The 17,972-nt window shown below is 49.6% G+C and overlaps 1 protein-coding gene across 3 annotated transcripts in view; it reads right to left on the reverse strand.

The window, feature by feature from the left end:
• LOC124234793 (transmembrane protein 266) overlaps positions 1-17,972 on the reverse strand; it is a 129,009-nt gene that overhangs the window by 17,956 nt on the left and 93,081 nt on the right. For 2 of the 3 annotated variants that reach the window (XM_046652210.1, XM_046652209.1), the window contains exons 6-8: positions 16,437-16,493; positions 15,179-15,317; positions 11,126-11,241 (exon numbers count right to left, since the gene is read on the reverse strand). In XM_046652210.1, the coding sequence (XP_046508166.1) occupies positions 11,126-11,241; positions 15,179-15,317; positions 16,437-16,493 (312 nt within the window). The remainder of the gene's footprint in view (positions 1-11,125; positions 11,242-15,178; positions 15,318-16,436; positions 16,494-17,972) is intronic. The other variant, XM_046652211.1, reaches the window with a different exon arrangement.

The raw sequence follows: 17,972 nt of genomic DNA on the forward strand, positions 1-17,972 counted from the left end.
ACACAGGAGGCACTCAATAAATATTGTTGAACAAATGAATAAATGAATGAAACTAGTCAGCTTTACTAAATTCCATGGTTTCAGACTGAGCCCTAACTCCAGCCACAAACTGAGCCCCAGCCCTAGCCCAACTCTGAGACAAAGCCTGAGCTCCAATGCTGAGCCCTGATCCTGGTCACACACAGAATCCTGATCCTAGTCACACACTGAGCCCTGACTCTGGCCTCTGACTAGGCTCAGACTCTGGACCTCAACAACCCAGTACTCAAATGGGGCTGTTGGTCTCAGAGGGTGAGAAAGCGAAACTAGCTCATTAAAGGATGGCCTGTGCAGAGGGAGAGGGTCCGAGCTGCCCCTCTGGCAGCAAGGTCACAGAGGGCCCATGAGGCGACCCTCCTGAGCTCTGCTGGGGCTGAGTGCCCCTCCTGCCCAGGCTGATCTGAACTTCCCATGGGCACACCGAGCCTACTTTCTCCAATGCTGCTCATCAGGGCCGGTAGGCCCAGATAATGGCCTCCTAGGCCACTCTGAACAGATGCATTATTGATAACTAGTAATTGATACAGAGCTGCCCATGAGTGTCCCACTGGAATTTAGGCCAGACAGCCAGAGGCCAGAGCTTGCCCAGCCCCAAGCCCACATGTGTAGACACAGGCGCATACACTGAAACAAGTTTTGGGCTAGAGATATGAACCCCAAGTGTGTGGTAGCTTTCCCATGCATGCATACATTCATTCATTCATTCACTAAGAAGTCAGGTAAAGTGTGGTGAGGGCTATGTTAAAATTCTGTTATATGTTTTGGAATGAAAATGCCTCTTTCAGCTTGGAAATGAGTCCTGGCTGGCCCAGTGGGGGGGGCTGTCTGCTGTACTTCAGGGAACAAATCTCCTGCGAGAATCCCAAGGGCTGGCTCTGGATAGCACTTGTGGCTGAGGAGGCATGGTGTGTCCAAGAGACAGAGGACTGGTAGTTAAAAAGGGCTGGGAAGTTCGGCAGGGGCCACGCCAGGCAGAGCCTTGTAGCCACACTAAGATATTTTAAGGACTTCAGCTTTTATCTAAAGAGCTACAAGAAATCATTGAAATCTTTTGAACAGACAGGCAGACAGGTGGATGTGCTGGTGTGGTGAGTCAGATAAGCATTTTGAAAGGAACTTGCTGACAGCAGAATAGAGAATGGATTTGATGGGGATGGGCCACAATGGGTATGGAAATACCAGCTGGGCGGCAACTGCAGGAGTCCAGGCCAGAGGTGGCCAGAATTTGGACTAGGGTGGAGAAAGTGGAGATGGAAATGAGAGAATTATTTAGGAGGTAAAAGAGTCGGCATGGGGGGGCTGGCCCCGTGGCCGAGTGGTTGAGTTCGCGCGTTCCGCTGCGGACGGCCCAGTGTTTCGTTGGTTCGAATCCTGGGCGCGGACATGGCACTGCTCATCAAACCACGCTGAGGCGGCGTCCCGCGTGCCACAACTAGAAGGACCCACCACGAAGAGTGTACAACTATGTACCGGGGGGCTTTGGGGAGAAAAAGGAAAAAAAAATAAAATAAAATCTTTAAAAAAAAAAAAAAGAGTCGGCATGGGCATGGACTGGAATGGGGATGAGAGAGAGGCAACCTGGTGTGGGGACAAAGTTTTACAAGCTTCATGCCCAGGGGATGTAGGGTGGCTAGATGCTCTCAGCCCTTGCCCTAAGGAGGAATGACTGACTCCTTACAGGGGAACTGCAGATGGGCTAATGGCTCTCAGCTCTGGTCATTGGCTGTGACAGCCTGGGGGCTGTCAGGAGGAACTAGCTGGGACCCGCAGAGCCTGGCTCCTGATTCTCCTATACTAAACATGGCCACATATGCTTCCAGTTGTCTGAAGGGTTGTCAAGGGGTGCTAGGATATCAGGGCCTCATTAGTCAGATGGGCAAACTGAGGCCGTAAGGTGGAAAGGAGGCTTCTGTGCTGGGGGATAAAGTGGATGAAAGCTTAGGACCACTTGGTACATCAGAAGCAAAGTTGGGTCCAGAATCCATGCCTCTGGCTTCCAGCCCCACAGAGCTTGCGTCAGGGAACTTGCAGTCTTATGGGCGAGATGGAAGGAACTCAGCTCAAACAGTATGCAGGGGAGCTTGATGGTAGCAGGGGCCAGGAAAGAGCAGGAGGCCCCTACATGGAAAAGAAGCAAGGGTTGGGGGCAGGAGCCTGAGCTCTTAGCCCATCACTGTTCCCTCACTCTGACTTTGGGTAAGTCTCTTTTCCTCTTTGGGCCTTGGTTTCACTGTGTGTTCAATAAGGCAAATGGACTCGCTGAATTCTGAGTCTATGACAAGCTCTGTACTGGCTCTGGGACCCTACCTGGGAGGGAATAAGGTACAAGTGCCAGTTAACTCTTGATGCTGTCTTGAGGGCCATCCCTTGCTCCCTGCTAAAATGCCCCATTCCCAGAGGGACGGCTCTTTAGAGAAAGATAACATAATCCAGAACCTGTAAAATGCAGCATCAACAATGTGTAACACTCAATAAGAATTACTATTCATGCAAATAAGCAAGAAAAAGTGATCAGTTATCAAGACATAAAGCAGTTAAGAAGCTGCTTAGAATTTTCATAGTAGCTGATCTATGTAAATATTTGAGTTAATAGACAAGGACTTCAGAACAACTATGATTAATATGTTAAAGGAAGTAGGGGAAAGAAAGGATGGACAGAGTGGATGTAGCATTTCAGTGGAGAAATAGAACCTATAAAGGGAATCAAATGAAACTTTTAGAACCTTAATATACAATATTTGAAATTGAGTACTCAGTTAGATGGGCTTAACAGCAGACTGGAAATTATATAAGATAGGGATTTTGAATTTGAGGATACGTCTATAGAAAAATATCAAAACTTATGGCCAGAAAAAGAGAGAGAAAGAGGGAACAGAATAGGGTGTGAGACATGATCAAAAGGTCTAACATATGCAATTAGAGCTCTAGAAGGAGAAGAATGAAAGGTTGGGACGGAAGCAATAAAGAAAGAAATCATGGCCAAGAACTTTCTAAATCTAATGAAAACATCAGCCCACAAATTCAAGAAACTCAGAGTCCTAAGCAGGATAAATACAAAAACCCTGCACCTAGACACCCCGTAGTCAAACTGCTAAAAACAGATAAGGAGAAACACCCATAGTACCAAGGCTCTTCAGGGCTCATTGGGACTGGGCCTCTGGGAGGGAAAGGGTAGGGTGGCTTTGAAGAGAAAATGAAGCAAATTTTCTAGTGGCAAACCGGCCCAGTGGGGGGAAAAAAAAAGATCGTTCTGTGACTTGGGAAGAATGAAAATGCAGGCACAGCCCTACTTAATGCACATCATTAGCTAAGTATTTCTAATCAGATAACCTACCCAGATAAGCTGGGATCCATAGGGAAGCCCTGGTGCATTACTGGAGTGAGTCAGGCCCCTTCCATTGGGCTGGGTTTTTAATGCATGCCCAGGTGGGGCGGACCCCCTGGGGCGGCAAGGCGGGCACACCCAGGCATCTCTGCCTTTAATGGTCTGGTTTGTGGAGTACAATTGACATGGCCTTGGCCTGATCAATGCACACTTTGGCCAGAAGCTTGATGGTATCTAATGCAATAGCAGTAATTTTCTTCCATCCTATTAGTGTTGTCTGCACAGCTTGCCCTGCCTTCAAACCCATCTGTTATTGGGATGGCATCCAATGTTTATTTCCATTAGTTTCACCATTGTTGGTAACAATAAAAATCAGGAGACAGTTGCAAACTAATGATTTAGGAGTAGAGTGGAGCTGAATTCAACCTTGGCCTCTTTCCATCTACTGTAAAGATGGCTGGTAGTTGACCATAAATTTAAATTATGGCAAAAGGATAACATAAGTTATTCTTCTGATGGCTAATTTTATCAGCTAAATAGGCTTGTCATTAAAGCTATCGGCTGTTTTACAAATCACCTGCCATGTTGGGAAAAAAAAAACACTTGACTTCCCACAGTGGAGATCTTGAATAACCCAGGTAACAAAGGCTACTGTGTGGAGCTGAGGGCTTGTGGCCTCTGCAGGAAAAGAAGGGGCTCTCTGGAATGAGCCACCATCAAGTGTCACCCCCAGAGCCAGGGCAGAACCCCTCTCCTGTTGTTCCTGCCCGACAGAAGGGGCTGTTGGCTCTCAGGGCCATGGAAGCCCTGCTCTGAGCTGCCGGCTCAGCCTCAAAGGCAAGCAATTTGTGCAGAGCCATCGGCATTCCCTCAGGGGTGCTGAGCACCGGGGAGTCATGGGATCCAGAGCAAGGCCCACACAGGGGAGGTGGGCCCAGGTTCCCAATCAGGCCCCTCACCACCTGACAAGTGGGCCAGGACCCCTGCACATGAAAGACAGAGGAGTGGATGGAGGGGGAGACAGGTGGTGGGGGGAGGGGCGGTGGGGTCCTGCCTCTCCCTCCACCACCTGCCTCCCCCAGAAATGCCTACAGCTTGGGGTCAAGGTTATCATCTTGTTTCTTCAGGAAACAGGCCAGGGAGACTTGCATTCATCCAGTGAGGTTTAATAAATGGGATTGTGCCTCTGCTATTGAAAAGGGGGAAAAAGGGTAGGAACACTGTGAGCCCCTTGGCCTCGTTTCACGGATAAGGTGACTGTGCAGGTGACTTTTCTTGTGCACAAGACCACTTTTGTCAGCATCTGGTGCCTTAGGTGTGACTGTGTAACTGAGTCCCTCCTATGAAATGGGGGAAGAAGTGAGGTCACTGCTTGCAGGGCTGGCCAATAAAAACATTCTGTGCACAATTCTCCACTCTCCCTTTCTTATCCCCTGGCTGTAAGGAAGAAACTCCAAGGACTTAGAATAAGAAGCCACAAAATGGGAGGAGCCAGGAGGCCAGAGTGACTAGAACGGAGTATCCCTTCACCTGCCTGCCGGCTGCAGCCCGCAGCGGGCTGTGGTGTGAGTGACAAATACTCTTCCTGTGTTAAGCCACTGAGATTTTTGCTTTATTTGATGTAGCAGCTTGTGTTACTCATCCTAACAGTGACTTGTAGAGATGCCCTATTTGTGGCATCAGAAAATGGACACTGAAGCCCTGGGTTCCACTCCCAGCCCTTCCATGACAAAGTGTGAGGCACTGGGCAAGAGCCTCCCTCAGCCTCAGTCTTTCCTTCTATAAAAGGGATTAATAATATCGAGCTGACCAACTTTGGCTATCAAAGTCAAAATGAGCTAAAATACATGACAGGGCATTTGTAAATGGTTACTATTATGCAAATGATTTAGTATTATTTTTATTCTCTTTTTTACATTTACTGAGAGACTCCAGTGGACCAGACTTATATATAAATATATATATAACTTGATTTAATCGGATCCTCATAGCATCCTTGTGATGTAAACCTCGTTTCCTCCATTTTCCAATGAGGAACCTGAGGCCTAGGGATTAAGGGGGAGACAACTAGTTGCTGGTGGAGCTGAGGTTACAGTCCTGTCTGCCAGCTCCCGGTGTAGGAGGACGCCCTCCACCCCTCCCAGCTGCTCCCACACAGGACGCCTCTTTCAGGGACTGACCCTTGCCCAAGGTCTAAGGCTGCCCTAAGAGGCTCACAGAGTTCCACTGGCCTCCTTGCAGGCTGGGCCTCAAGTTACCCAGTTTGAGCCCCACACCCCTCTGTCTTTTGCCAATGGTCTCAGAGTAAATGGTGCTGAGGAAGAAGAACTTAACTTCCCTCCATCTTTCCCAGAGGACCCACCAGAGAAGAGAAACAAACTTCAACCGTGAGCCAGGTTGGATCATATTACTTTGGGCCAAAAGCTGTTGCAAGGTTTACAAGGCAAAGGGCAGGTACAATGCGGACTTCAGAATGTTTCAGAATTAGAGCAAGATCTTGGGCACAGATGTACATAGAACCTCAGAAGTGGTTTTGTAAGATGAGTCAGAAGAATATATCATTGCATTGATTTAACTATTGTATCTAAAATAGCATTGATTGCTGAAGCAACCAGTACACAGAGAGACAAAAAGTTTGCACCATCTTTCTGAAGGACAGTAACTAGCATTCTGCTTCTGGAATCCATCTGTGTACCAGTGAGATTAACTCCTAAGAAAATTCTGGCTGGGATCCAGATGGAGAGAAAAACAAAGGTGAATGGGAAAGGACTTCCATGTGAAGGACTGTTGGACTTGAGGGTCTGAGGCTATATGCTTCCATCACAGGAGTGAGTAGTCTGGAAGCAGGCCTCAGAAGGCCAGCCAGGACTTAGGAAAGGTAAGACCAACCAACAGAATGTCCTCCTCCCCTACTGGCTCCTCTAGGCACCCCTTTCCAGAAGGAATCTGTTAAGGATGAGGTGTGCCCAATGGTCAGAAGAGATGATGGGAATGAAGGAAGCACTGAATCCCGTCTCCCTGTAAAGACCAGAAGGCCAGTGTGGTCCAGGCCTGGAAAGTACAGGAATGGGCCATAAGAGACCCCTGATTCCATCCTAATCTCTTAACTGCTGTGTGATGTTGGGCACACCTCTCCCCTTCTCTGGGCCTCGATACCCCCATCTGCCAAATCCAGGATTGTGCCAGATGCCCTCCAAGGGCATCTTTCATCTGCAACTTAAGGTGGTTCTGGGGCATCTTAGGTGTGGGCTGTGCTAAGAAATGAGCTGCCACGTGGCACAGAAAATGACATGTACATGATATTCCTGCAAGAAGCTGGCAAAGCATGTCACCTGAGACTCTCCACAGGGTTCCAGTAAGAAGCCATTTAACCTTGCTAAAAAGCCAAAGATGAATTAAAAAAGAGTAAGTCTCCAGTGGAGAGATCTGACAACCACTACCTCAGCCAGGTGATCAAGGTCAACATAAACAGTGATAAGTCATGTATGTGCCCTTGATATGACGTGATGAGAATGGCACTTTACCTCTGTGGTCTTCCTCCCAAAAACCCATAATGCAGTATAACCAGGAGAAAAGCATCAGATAAATCCCAATAGAGGGAATCCTACAAACTGCCAGTACTCCTCAAAACTGTCAAGGTCATCAAAAACAAGGCAAGTCTGAGGAACTTTTATAGCCACGAGGAGCCTAAGGAGACATGATGACTGAATGTGGCGTCCCAGATGGGACCTTGCAACAGAGACAGCAAACCTGAACAGTGTATGGACTTTAATAATAACACATCAAGGGGCTGGCCCCGTGGCCGAGTGGTTAAGTTCGCGCACTCCGCTGTAGGCGGCTCAGTGTTTTGTTGGTTCGAATCCCGGGCGCGGACATGGCACTGCTCATCAAACCACGCTGAGGCAGCGTCCCACATGCCACAACTGGAAGGACCCACAACGAAGAATACACAACTATGTACTGGCGGGCTTTGGGGAGAAAAAGGAAAAAAATAAAATCTTAAAAAAAAATAATAACATCAATATTGGTTCATTAATTCTAACAAATGCATGATACTAATGTAAGATGTTAATAATAGGGGAAGTTGGGTGCGGAGGGTATGGGAACTCTGTGTTATCTTCACAATTTTTCTATAAATCTAAAACTGTTCTAAAAAACGGTTTATTTTATTTTATTTATTTTTTTTGAGGAAGATTAGCCCTGAGCTAACTGCTGCCAGTCCTCCTCTTTTTGCTGAGGAAGACTGGCCCTGAGCTAACATCCATGCCCATCTTCCTCCACATTATATGTGGGACGCCTACCACAGCATAGCTTGTCAAGTGGTGCCATGTCTGCACCCGGGATCCGAACCGCCGAACCCCGGGCTGCCGAGAAGCGGAAAGTATGCACTTAACCGCTGTGGCACCGGGCCAGTCCCCCCCCGCCAAAATGGTTTATTTTAAAAAAGAGCTAAGATGAGTGAAGTCTTGGCAAATATTTATACAAATACATCCCAGGGAGAGAGCAAGGAGAATGCAAAGTGGGTATTTCATTTAAACTGAGATTCTACACATTTCATTGGAACTTTGGCAAGTTTCAATTTTTTAGGTAGCATATATGAATTCAGTTTGGATATTGCTTCATTAAACTGAGAATTCCAGCAGAAAGAGAGAGAGCAAGAGTTTGTGACAAAGATGACTAGAATGACCCGGAATGGGGGTGGTGGAGGGTGGAGAGCAGCAAGTGACTCTGCCGTTGGGTCAGCTGAGTGGAGCTGGGTCTTTGCCCGTGACAGAGAACTGCACCGAGGCTGTGGCTTAAAGATACCCCGGTGCGTTCAGTGTTTTCACTGAGTGCTGAGAAATGACATGGGTAGAAAAATGACATAGAACATGACTCTAAACAAGGTGTCCTGGGAAAGAACAGGTTCACAGTTAGGACACCAGGACCTGTTCCTGGCTCTAAAAGCCCTCAATTAGCTGTGTGCTCTTGGGGAAGTCATCACTGCTCAGTTTTCTCATCTGTAAAGTGGGTGTTTGTGGGGGTGTGGGGGCGCACTGGCTAGGGTTAGCTCCCATGTAGTCAGCATTTATCACGGGCCAGGCTTTAGGCTAAGCAATCTCAAGCCACCCTTCAAGGATTTTATTAGTATCCCCATTTTTCAGATTAGGAAAACAGAAGCCCACAGAGGCCCCATCAGTGCCAAAAGCCTCGAGTCCAGTACGTGGCCGAGCTGCCTTTGCACTCAGGTCTGCCCCTAAAGTCTATTCTTCACCATTCCCGGTGCTCTTCTCTCAAAGGGTCTGGCCATCCCTGACACTGCATGAGTTGGCACTCTCATTTCATTAAGGGTATATGTTGCTCAGTCAAGTCTCAAACCTGGTCTTAAAATACAGCTGAAAATAGGGTGTCTCTTGCTCTGGCCTGCAGAGAGGGCATAACTGAGCTCTGGGAGAGCAGCATTCCTGGTTTCTCCGCAGAAGCCAGAGAGGGCTGCTCTGACCAGGCCCGCTCCCACCTCCCTGGTGGCCCCGCTGGGATCCCAGCTCATCTGGCCCTGTTTGCTGCCTTAACCAAGATGATAGGCTTCAGGTGTTTTTTAAATTAAAACCGTTTTTTTCTGTTCATCTCTTTTCCAGATGTCACTAACTCGAGGGAACCTGTCTTTATTTATTGGCTCTTTCCCGTGCAGAATCCAAGAGAGTCTCCCTCCGGCTGAGACCCCCAGGAAGGAGGTCACACGTGGGGGTGATTTGCACCAGGACGGCGGGAATGTGTGTTCCCCAGGGGCTCAGGTCAGGGGTCACGGTGGAAACCATGGGAAATGGGGTTGCCATTAGGGTTTTCTCCTGGCCACGTGGCACATGTGCTGCTGATGTGAGGCCTGCCATAGGGTCACCTTGTTGTGACTTTATGAAGGGCAGATGTGTCACTGGGTCTGTGCCTTTCGCATGGTAAGTGCAGTGGAGCGGAGCGTTCGCCATTCGCTTTCCTACTAGACAGGAGATGGAGAGCTGCCTGACCAAGAACCAGCCGGGTCCTGGATGACACCCAGAACTGTTCTCTCCCCCGTGCCCCTACACCTCCCTCTGCCCAAACCTAAGCCTCTCTCCCCTTAGTGGTTGCCGCAGCCTCTCCACCCAGGATTCCCATCTCCACCCCTGCTCTCTCCCAGCATCCTCCAATGGCAGCCAGAAAGATCCATCAAAAACTCAAATCTGACCAGATCCCCCACCCCGGCTTCTAACACTCCAGGCTGCCTCTTTCCCAGCAGGATGAAGTCCAAACTCCCTGGTCAGCCACACAGGCCCTTCCCAAATCTGTCTCCAAATCCTCCTGCTTCCTCCCTCTGCTCACAGCGGGAATGGCCTTGAGCTCCCCCAGAACAACACCCCCTCTCATGCCTCACCTTCCCCTCTGCCTGGCACCCTTCTCCAAGGGGCCCTCCTCAATGTCAGTACCTCTTGGAACCCGTCCACCCCCTGCTCCTCTCAGACATGCAGAGCCCCAGCACACATCCCTGCTGAAGCATGCATTGCACCAGACCGCCGCTGTCTACTTATGGTCCTGGCAAACTCCCTGAGTCACCCAAAGCCTCTTGAAGGCAGGGGCCTAATCCCATCCATGATGGTATCCTCAGTGCCCAGCACAGGCTAGGCTCAGAGCAGGCACTTGATGGTGCTGGCTGAACAGATGTGTGGGTAGAAATGAGGCTGATGCCAACTGCTCAGGGGCTAGAACATTTGTTTTCCCAGTTTAGGACCCCCAGAGACTGCCCTACTCCAAAGATCCCTTGGACAAGGTGCTCCTGAGGGCTGTGTACCCTGATGTCCCCTCTTGTCACTCTTAAGCATTTTGTGCTGAAATGAAAGGCCATGATGTTCCTGAAGTAGATGGTGCCCTGACAGACATTCCAAGGGGATGATTTTAAAGACACTGTGCGCGTGTTCCTATGGGGACATTTCCAGGGATCAGTTTGTGGTGACATTTCACAGACTTCACATCCACTCTAGTTCCTCCTCCAGCTATGAGAGGTTGAGGTTGAGGAGCCAGGAGACCCACAATGTATGGGGCGCTGGGCTGGGGCAAACATGAGTTGGACAAGGCCTGCCCTTGGGGAGCATCCAGTTCAATGGGAGAAGCAGCCCCAAGAGCAAATAAGCACGTCCTGAGGCAGTGAGTGTCCAGTGCCCTGTAGAGGCCAACAGTGAGGGCTGCGGGAGTCAGGAGGGACGTCCATTCTCACACACACTCCCACCACCTTGCTATCTGGTCCACTGTGTGGCATCCTCCCCTTGCACATCCGGTACCAGAACATTCCCTGCACTCAAGACTGTTTCTACAGAGTTTTGCAGCCTTGCTGCAGGACTCTGCTCTCCTCCCACCTCCTGAGCACCCCAGTCCCCTTCCCGTGAATTCCTATAGAAGGGGCTATCTGTCCCACTCACGTGGGAGCAGCCCCCTCATCTTACAGATGAAAGAACTGAGGGCAAAGAAGCAGCACCACTTCACTGAAGTCCTGAGGGAGGGGGCAGGGGCTGGGCCTTGAGCGCAGGCCTCTGGATTCCCAGACAGGCCCTCACCTGCCCCGGCTGCCCCTCCCCGTTGGCTCTGCCTCACAGATGTGTTTCCCCTTCTCTGGGCCTCAGGTTCCCCATGTGTCCATCAAGGGGCTGGAGGAGCTTCCTGACCTTGGGGGGCCCTGTGGCTCTGGGATCCTGTGACTTTAGGCACCACCTGTGTCCTCGGCCCTGGACAGAACTGAAAGAGGCAGTGCCTTACCCCTTGCTCCTGACAGATCTGCGTCAGTCTCTCCAGCTGCTCATCTTGGATGACCTTGGCCTTCTCGTACTGCTGGATGACCATCTCCATCTCCACCTTCACAGGCAGGACGTAAGCTGGAAGACAGAGACAGATCTGTGAAGAACTTGGCAGTGGCAGGGCTAGGGCTGGGGAGGGGCTGGTCCCAGCCTTTAGCCAGCAGCAGGTTCAGGCAGTTCCCAGAGGATCTGGGGTCAGGGGGCACTGAGGATATCCAGGTACACAACAGCACCCAGAAAGTATAAGAGGGCCAGAACCCTAACACATGGAGGCGAGATATCTGTTAGCCTCCTTTTCCATAGAGATAGACTCTTAATTTTGGCTGTGTACACACCTGCCAGAGATAAGGACTATATTTTCCAGTCTCCTTCAGAGCTATGGGCAGCCATGAGACCACATTCTGGACAAGATGCAAGTGGAGCTCTCATGCAGCAGCTTCCAGAAGCTTTTTTTAAAAGGCAGTTGGGGAAGTGGAAATATTGGAACCCTCATACATTGCTGGTGGGAATGTAAAATGGGGCAATCTCTCTGGAAAACAGTTTGGCACTTCCTTAAATGGTTAAACAAAGAGTGACCACATGACCCAGCAATTCCATTCCTAGGTACCTAAGAGAAATGAAGAGACATGTCCATGCAAAAACCTGTACATGAGTGTTCACAGCAGTCAAAAGTGGAAAGAACCTAAATGTCCACCAACCGATGAATGGATAAATAAAATGTGGCATATCCACAAATGGAATGCTATTCAACAATAAAAAGGAATAAAGGAATAAAATAAAAAGAAAAAAGGATACATGCTACAACATGGATCAACCTTGAAAGCATTACGCTAAGAGAAAAAAGCCAGACACAACAAATCACATATCATATGATTCCATTTATATGAAATGTCCAGAAGAGGAAAATCTACAGAGACAGGAAGTAAATTAATGGTTGCCTAGGGCTGAGGAGGGAATGGAGAGTGACTGCTAATGGGTATGCGGTTTCTTTTTGGAGTGATGAAAAACCTCTAAACTTAGATTTTGGTGATGTTTGCACAACCCAATGAATATACTACAAACTATTGAATTGTGCACTTTAAATGGGTGAGTTTTATGGTGTGTGAATTATATCTCAATGAAGATGTTTAAAAAGAAAAGGCAGCTGGGACTTTCTTTTTGCCTCCTTATCTTTTTCCTCCCTTCCTTCTTCCTACTGGCTGAAATGAGGATGTGATGGCTGGCACTGAAGCAGCCATCTTGAACCATGGAGAAGCTTTGGAAAGTAGGCAATGTGCAGCAGAGCAACAAAATAGGAGGAGCCTGGGATTGTGACTGCAGAAAGCACTATATCAACCCTGGCCTGCCTACCTACAGACTTTCATGTGAGAGAAATAAACTCCTGTTTTGTCTAAGTCACTGTTATTCTGGGTCTCTGTTACTCACAGATGATCCCACTTATAAGTGACACATACACTGAGACCCAGAGGAGAAAGCCTGGACTCTGGGTTGGAGGGTCCCATGATCTCCCAGCCAGTGGCAGCCCCAGAGACCTCTCCCTTGGGCAGTTCTCCGGGTTCTTGGAAGTTACGATATCAACTCCTGACCTGACCTTGGCCTCTGCCCTTCACACTCTTCTTACACCTCTCAGAACTCAGCCCTCTGGATTCTTCAGAAACCTTAGTCATATGCCTCTCTTGCCACTGTATTCTAGAACTCTCCATATCTCTACTCTCCAAGTCCCCTTTCCACCCACAGCCTCCCAACCTCCAGATGTTCTCTGGCTATTGCAGGGATCATGAAGAGAAGAGAAATTAGGATTTTTCTGTTTGTTTCCAAATTTGAGTGTGGCCCACATGTCCATAAGACCTGTCTCCAGGCCTCAGAGGCTGCCCTAAGCAGCTGTGCCTCCTTGGATCTCTGTTGAAGCCAGTTCACACCCAGGGCGAGAGTAGCAAATTAACACCCATCTGTTCACGCAGCACATCCTCTCATGAGATTCCCAGGGGCATGGCAATGCCTGACGTGTCAGGAAAAAGGGGGAACAGCTGGGAAGAGCGCTCACAACAGGAGCTGTCAAGATGCATCAGTGTGAGAGTGTCCAGCTGTCCACAGCTGGCAGAGAAGAGCCAGAAGGCAGTGTTCCTGCCCTGAAGGGAGCAGATATTCTCATGGACAAGAACAGGGTCCTGAGCAGATGGGGAAGGATGGACTAGCTAAGAGAGCACTGGTGGGTGTCAAGGGTCCTGGGCTCCACTTCTGGCTCAGAGCCTGCTTTGCTATGTGACCTTCATTCCTCTTGGCCTCAGTTTCCCCATCTGTCAAATGAGAGGAATGGACTAGATGACCTCCCAAAGCCTTCCCAGCTTTGGCCTTCCAAGGTTGGACTTGATCACATTCCAGTTTGAAGATTCTGAGTTGGGGGCTCCTTGACGAGATGTTAAACCCCACCGTGTTCACAGAGTGGGATTTGGGGGTGGGTGCCCAGCCCAGGGGATGAGAGACCCTAGAGGCCGTCCTTCCTGCCTTGTACCCACTGGGCGCATACTGTTGGGGTATTCTCATAGCCACAATTTCTGTCATTTGCAACCAAAATTCAGGGCTGGAGTGACCCTAGAGTCTATATGCTAGATGGTATATACTGTATAGTATACACTATATACTTATATATAAGACTATACAGTCTGTAGTCTTAATAGTCTATTCCAGTAGTTTTAAACTGCTCCAGAGGCCCACAAGGTCCTTAGAGACACTTTGGGGGAGAAGGGGGAGGGCAAGAAGGAGGGCTCTGGGCCCCCTCCACTCCAAGTCAACCAAAAAAGCCCCACTTTCAATCTGTTTTTAACACTGGTATCTGTATAAAATTTTGTAGAAGAAAGGGCTTTGCTGCTATTAAAAAAAAAAAAAAAAAAGCTTGGGAATCATCATCTGTATAACCTCCTTGTCATGCCTTGCCCCTCTATGTGGCCGTCTGGCCTCTGGGTGCCCACACTCCAGCAGAAGCCCACCTCCTGGAGAGGCAGACCAGGCCACATGCAGGTGGCTCTGTGCCTAATCCAGCTGAGGTGAGGTGGGCCTCCTTGTCAGGTCCTCAGGGGTCCAAGGACCACCCTCTGGAGCCCAATGAGTCAGTTCCTCCCTCTTTGCCAAGATGACTTCAATGCCCTCACCATGCCCTTGACCTCTAGGCCACTCCACCCCAGTTCCCCACACTGCTCTTCGGGGATGACGTTTCTAGTCTCCTCTCCACCCAGGCCTCCTTCCTCTGGGGGATGCACTCTGGTCTGTTACCACCTTCTGGAAATACATGAGCTATCCAGATCAGGGCACAGCTCTCTAGATGAAGTGGCTCAGCAGGGAGAGTGGCTTCTGCCTCTGATGGCAACAAAGGCCATGATAAAGCAGAGCAGATCAGACGCTTTCTGGGAATGGAGACCCAGATGGGAGCGTGTCGCACTAAAGCTGGAGCACAAGCCAAAAACCAGCCCAGGTCAGCAGCTCCCACAAAAACATTCTCTGGTTGTTTGTAGGTCAACAGGCTTGGGGGGCACCCAGCTTGTCCTTGGTGGACACAGAGGTGAGATGGACCTTGCAGGGAGCAACACCTTAACCAGTAATCTGGACGAAGCCAGGGGTGAGTCTGCAAACACTGGGAAGCCAGCAGCAGGTGTGCATCAAAACACCCAGGATGTGAAAAGCTGGTCTTCTGACAACATGCAGGCCCTGCTATAAGCTCTCAGGTGAAGGGCTGGTGATCCAGGCATATAATAAATAGTTATATGAGGGACCTCTAAACTCAAGAGTTTGCAAGTGATGTCTGGGCAGCATGTGAGTGGTTCCTGAATATATGACATCAAATGAGCAGCGATGGGCTGGGTTCTCTCTGTGCTAGTAGTCTCCAGCCTCCAAGCCCTGAGGCTGGCTGGCCTATCCCTTGCATCATTTGGTTTCTCTCCACTCTCAGTTGATAGCCCCAGTTTCTGGAGCAGCCACCTGCCACCCTTCCAGCCCTGCTGACCCCTTTCAGACCACTCACCATCAATCACCCTCTTTACCCGCCAGATTCGGAGCATGATGATGAGGCTGATGGCGTCCCAGGGGCTCCTGGGCCCATTGGCCACGGTGGATGCCACCATCGGGGCCAAGGACAGGATGATCACAGCCCCATCGAATACCTGTGAGAGGAGGCAGACTTCAGTGCCCTGGGCCACCTTCTTCAATGTCCAGGAACCAGGTCAGGCAAAGCAGCTGGTGCTGGACAACTTCTCCAGGAGGACTGTCCCCATATCAGAATGTGACCCCCATCACTGGCTGCCCCTCCTGACCCTCCTCAGTCTTTAGGGGTCTCCCCGCTCCTAAATGTGCTCCTGAACACTCTCTTTCCTCCAAGTGACCTCAGCCCATCTCCAGCTTTTGTTCAGATGGCCTTTGGGTGTTCCAAGCGTCTGTTTCCAGTATCTTGTCCTTTTTGGGATGGGGCCTGAATCCTGTGTCCTAGGGTTCCTGCTCCAGCCTCACTGAATCCCTCACTGGCATCTGGGGCTGAAGGCAGGCCCTTTCCCCTTGGGTAGCCCCAAGCCCACATCTCATCTCCATCTGGTGCCGGTGCTAAGTCCCTAACCGCAAAGGGAGGCAGGGCTAAGAGAGGAGGGGGCCCAGCCTAGGTGATTCACCCCTGGGCCCTGACCTTCCATCTGTCTGTTCCAGCCTGACCTTGGTCTGAGACTTCTATGGGCCAGGCCTCTATGTCTGCTCCTGGCATTAGGCCAAAAAAGGCTAACAAGTGGATGGGGGGGTAAGGAAGGAGTGGGCAGCAGACGCTGACCACCTTGCCTTGTCCCATGTGCACAAAACTCCCAGCGACAGCCAGGCCTCCCCGACACCTCATCTCCACCCCTTTTACAGGAGGCAGAGCAGTGGGTTTGCTCAGCAGAAACCCAGGCTGAGAAGCACTTTTACAATTTCCTTCTCAGCTCTCTGACCATGGGGCCATTTTAGGGTAGATTTATTTGTTTTAAAACACATCTCAAAAGCTTTCCAAAATGATTCAAGAATAACTTTTTAAATTTTGCAGAACTTGAAGGAGATTTCTTTAGATCGTCCTTTCACTGGAAACTTTCTCAGTTGGCCCCTCCCCACCCACCCAACAGGCACAGCCGAAGAGACTTCTGCGTCCAGTATGGGAAGGAGACAGCCTTTTTTGATGGTTGCCACCCTGGAATGGATGGGGCAGCGACACTTTCCAGCTTCCAAGATGGCTGGCTTGGGCTTTGGGGGTGGACGTTGATCTTTACCTCTATTTTGTTTTCGATGTAATCCCAGATCCCAAGCACCACAATCCTTAGAACAGTCTGAGGAGAGGAAGTGAGAGAAGAGGTTATGGTTAGTGCTCTCCAGCCCCTGCCCTCTCCCTCACCAAGAGAATATTCCAGAGCTCAGAATCCAGGGCTCTGCTTCCATGTTCAATAATGGGAAAATGACTTCACCACGCCCTAAGTGTTTCTCAGCCCACGTGCCCTCTCCACTCCCATTTTGAGTGCCCTAGCTCGTGTCTGAGTCATCATCTGTGCCAGCCCCTCACTTAACACCCTTCAGTGCTCCCAGTACATACAGAATATATTCCAAATCCCTTGGAATGATACTCAAGACCCTGCTTTCCTCTTCAGTCATCTCCTGTACTCCTGTCATGCCACAAACCACTTGCAAATCTACAAACATCCAAGCTTTCTCCTATTGCCTTGTCTTTGCGTGTGGCAGACTGCCTGTTGACTCCTCTCCCCCCAGTCTCTCTTGTCTACTTCTTGTATGATACTTGGAGCTTCAGCATGACCACTCTGCTAAAGACCACATTTCCCAGCCTTCCTTGCATCCAGGAGTGGCCATGTGACAAAGTGCTGGTCAATGGTTTGTGAGCAGAAACTGTGTATGCAACTTCCTGGATACACCCTTCAGGGGATTAGGCTCTTCTTCTTTCCCTCTTCCCAAAGAGTAGAATGTGGGTGCGTAGGTATAGTGATGAGGAATCTCAAACTGGGGAGGGCTGGGCAACAAGATGGACACCAGGCCCAAGCTACCACCCCAGTCTTAACTGCTTACCCCACCTATCCTTCCATGAGAGAGAAATGAACCCTGCCTTGTTTAAGCCCCTGTTTTTGGTTGGCCTGTGTGCTAACCAGCAGGGCCCTTGCCCTTTTCTCTACCTGGCAAAGGCCTTCCTGTCCTGCCAGCCTCAGCTCACATGTCACCTCCATGAAGCTCTTCCACGCTCCCCAGGTTCAGTGCTTCTTCCTTTGGTGTTCCTCTAGTCCTTGGAACATCACCTTCCCACAGCACTTCATTGTACCTTGTGGTGATGACCTGCCTGATGCCCCAATTAAGGCTCAAGAGACACTGTCTAATTTCTCTCCTTTACCCCTAATCCCTGGCATAGAGTAGACACTAGTGATTACACACTGTGAACGCATGAATGACTAAAACCCTCAGTATGAACCCCTTAAAACCCTCAGTAATCACTCCAATGCTGCTCCCTTCAGGAATGGTTTCCTCACCAAGTGTACAGTCATGTGTCACTTAATTCTGGGGATACCTTCTGAGAAATGCCTGATTAGGTGATTTCGTTGTTATGTGAACATCATAGAATGTACTTACACAAACCTAGATGGTATAGCCTACTAGAAACCTAGGCTATACAGTACTAGTCTCATGAGACCACTGTCATATATGCGGTCCATCATTGACCAAAGCGTCCTAATGGGTGCATGACTGTACATCTTTCTCCAAAGAGGATACCTAAAAGCTGGTCTCGTATTATCCTGGCACATTTGTCTGTA

Source organism: Equus quagga, chromosome 2 (genome assembly GCF_021613505.1).
Source record: "Equus quagga isolate Etosha38 chromosome 2, UCLA_HA_Equagga_1.0, whole genome shotgun sequence".
Classification (NCBI taxonomy): domain Eukaryota; kingdom Metazoa; phylum Chordata; class Mammalia; order Perissodactyla; family Equidae; genus Equus; species Equus quagga.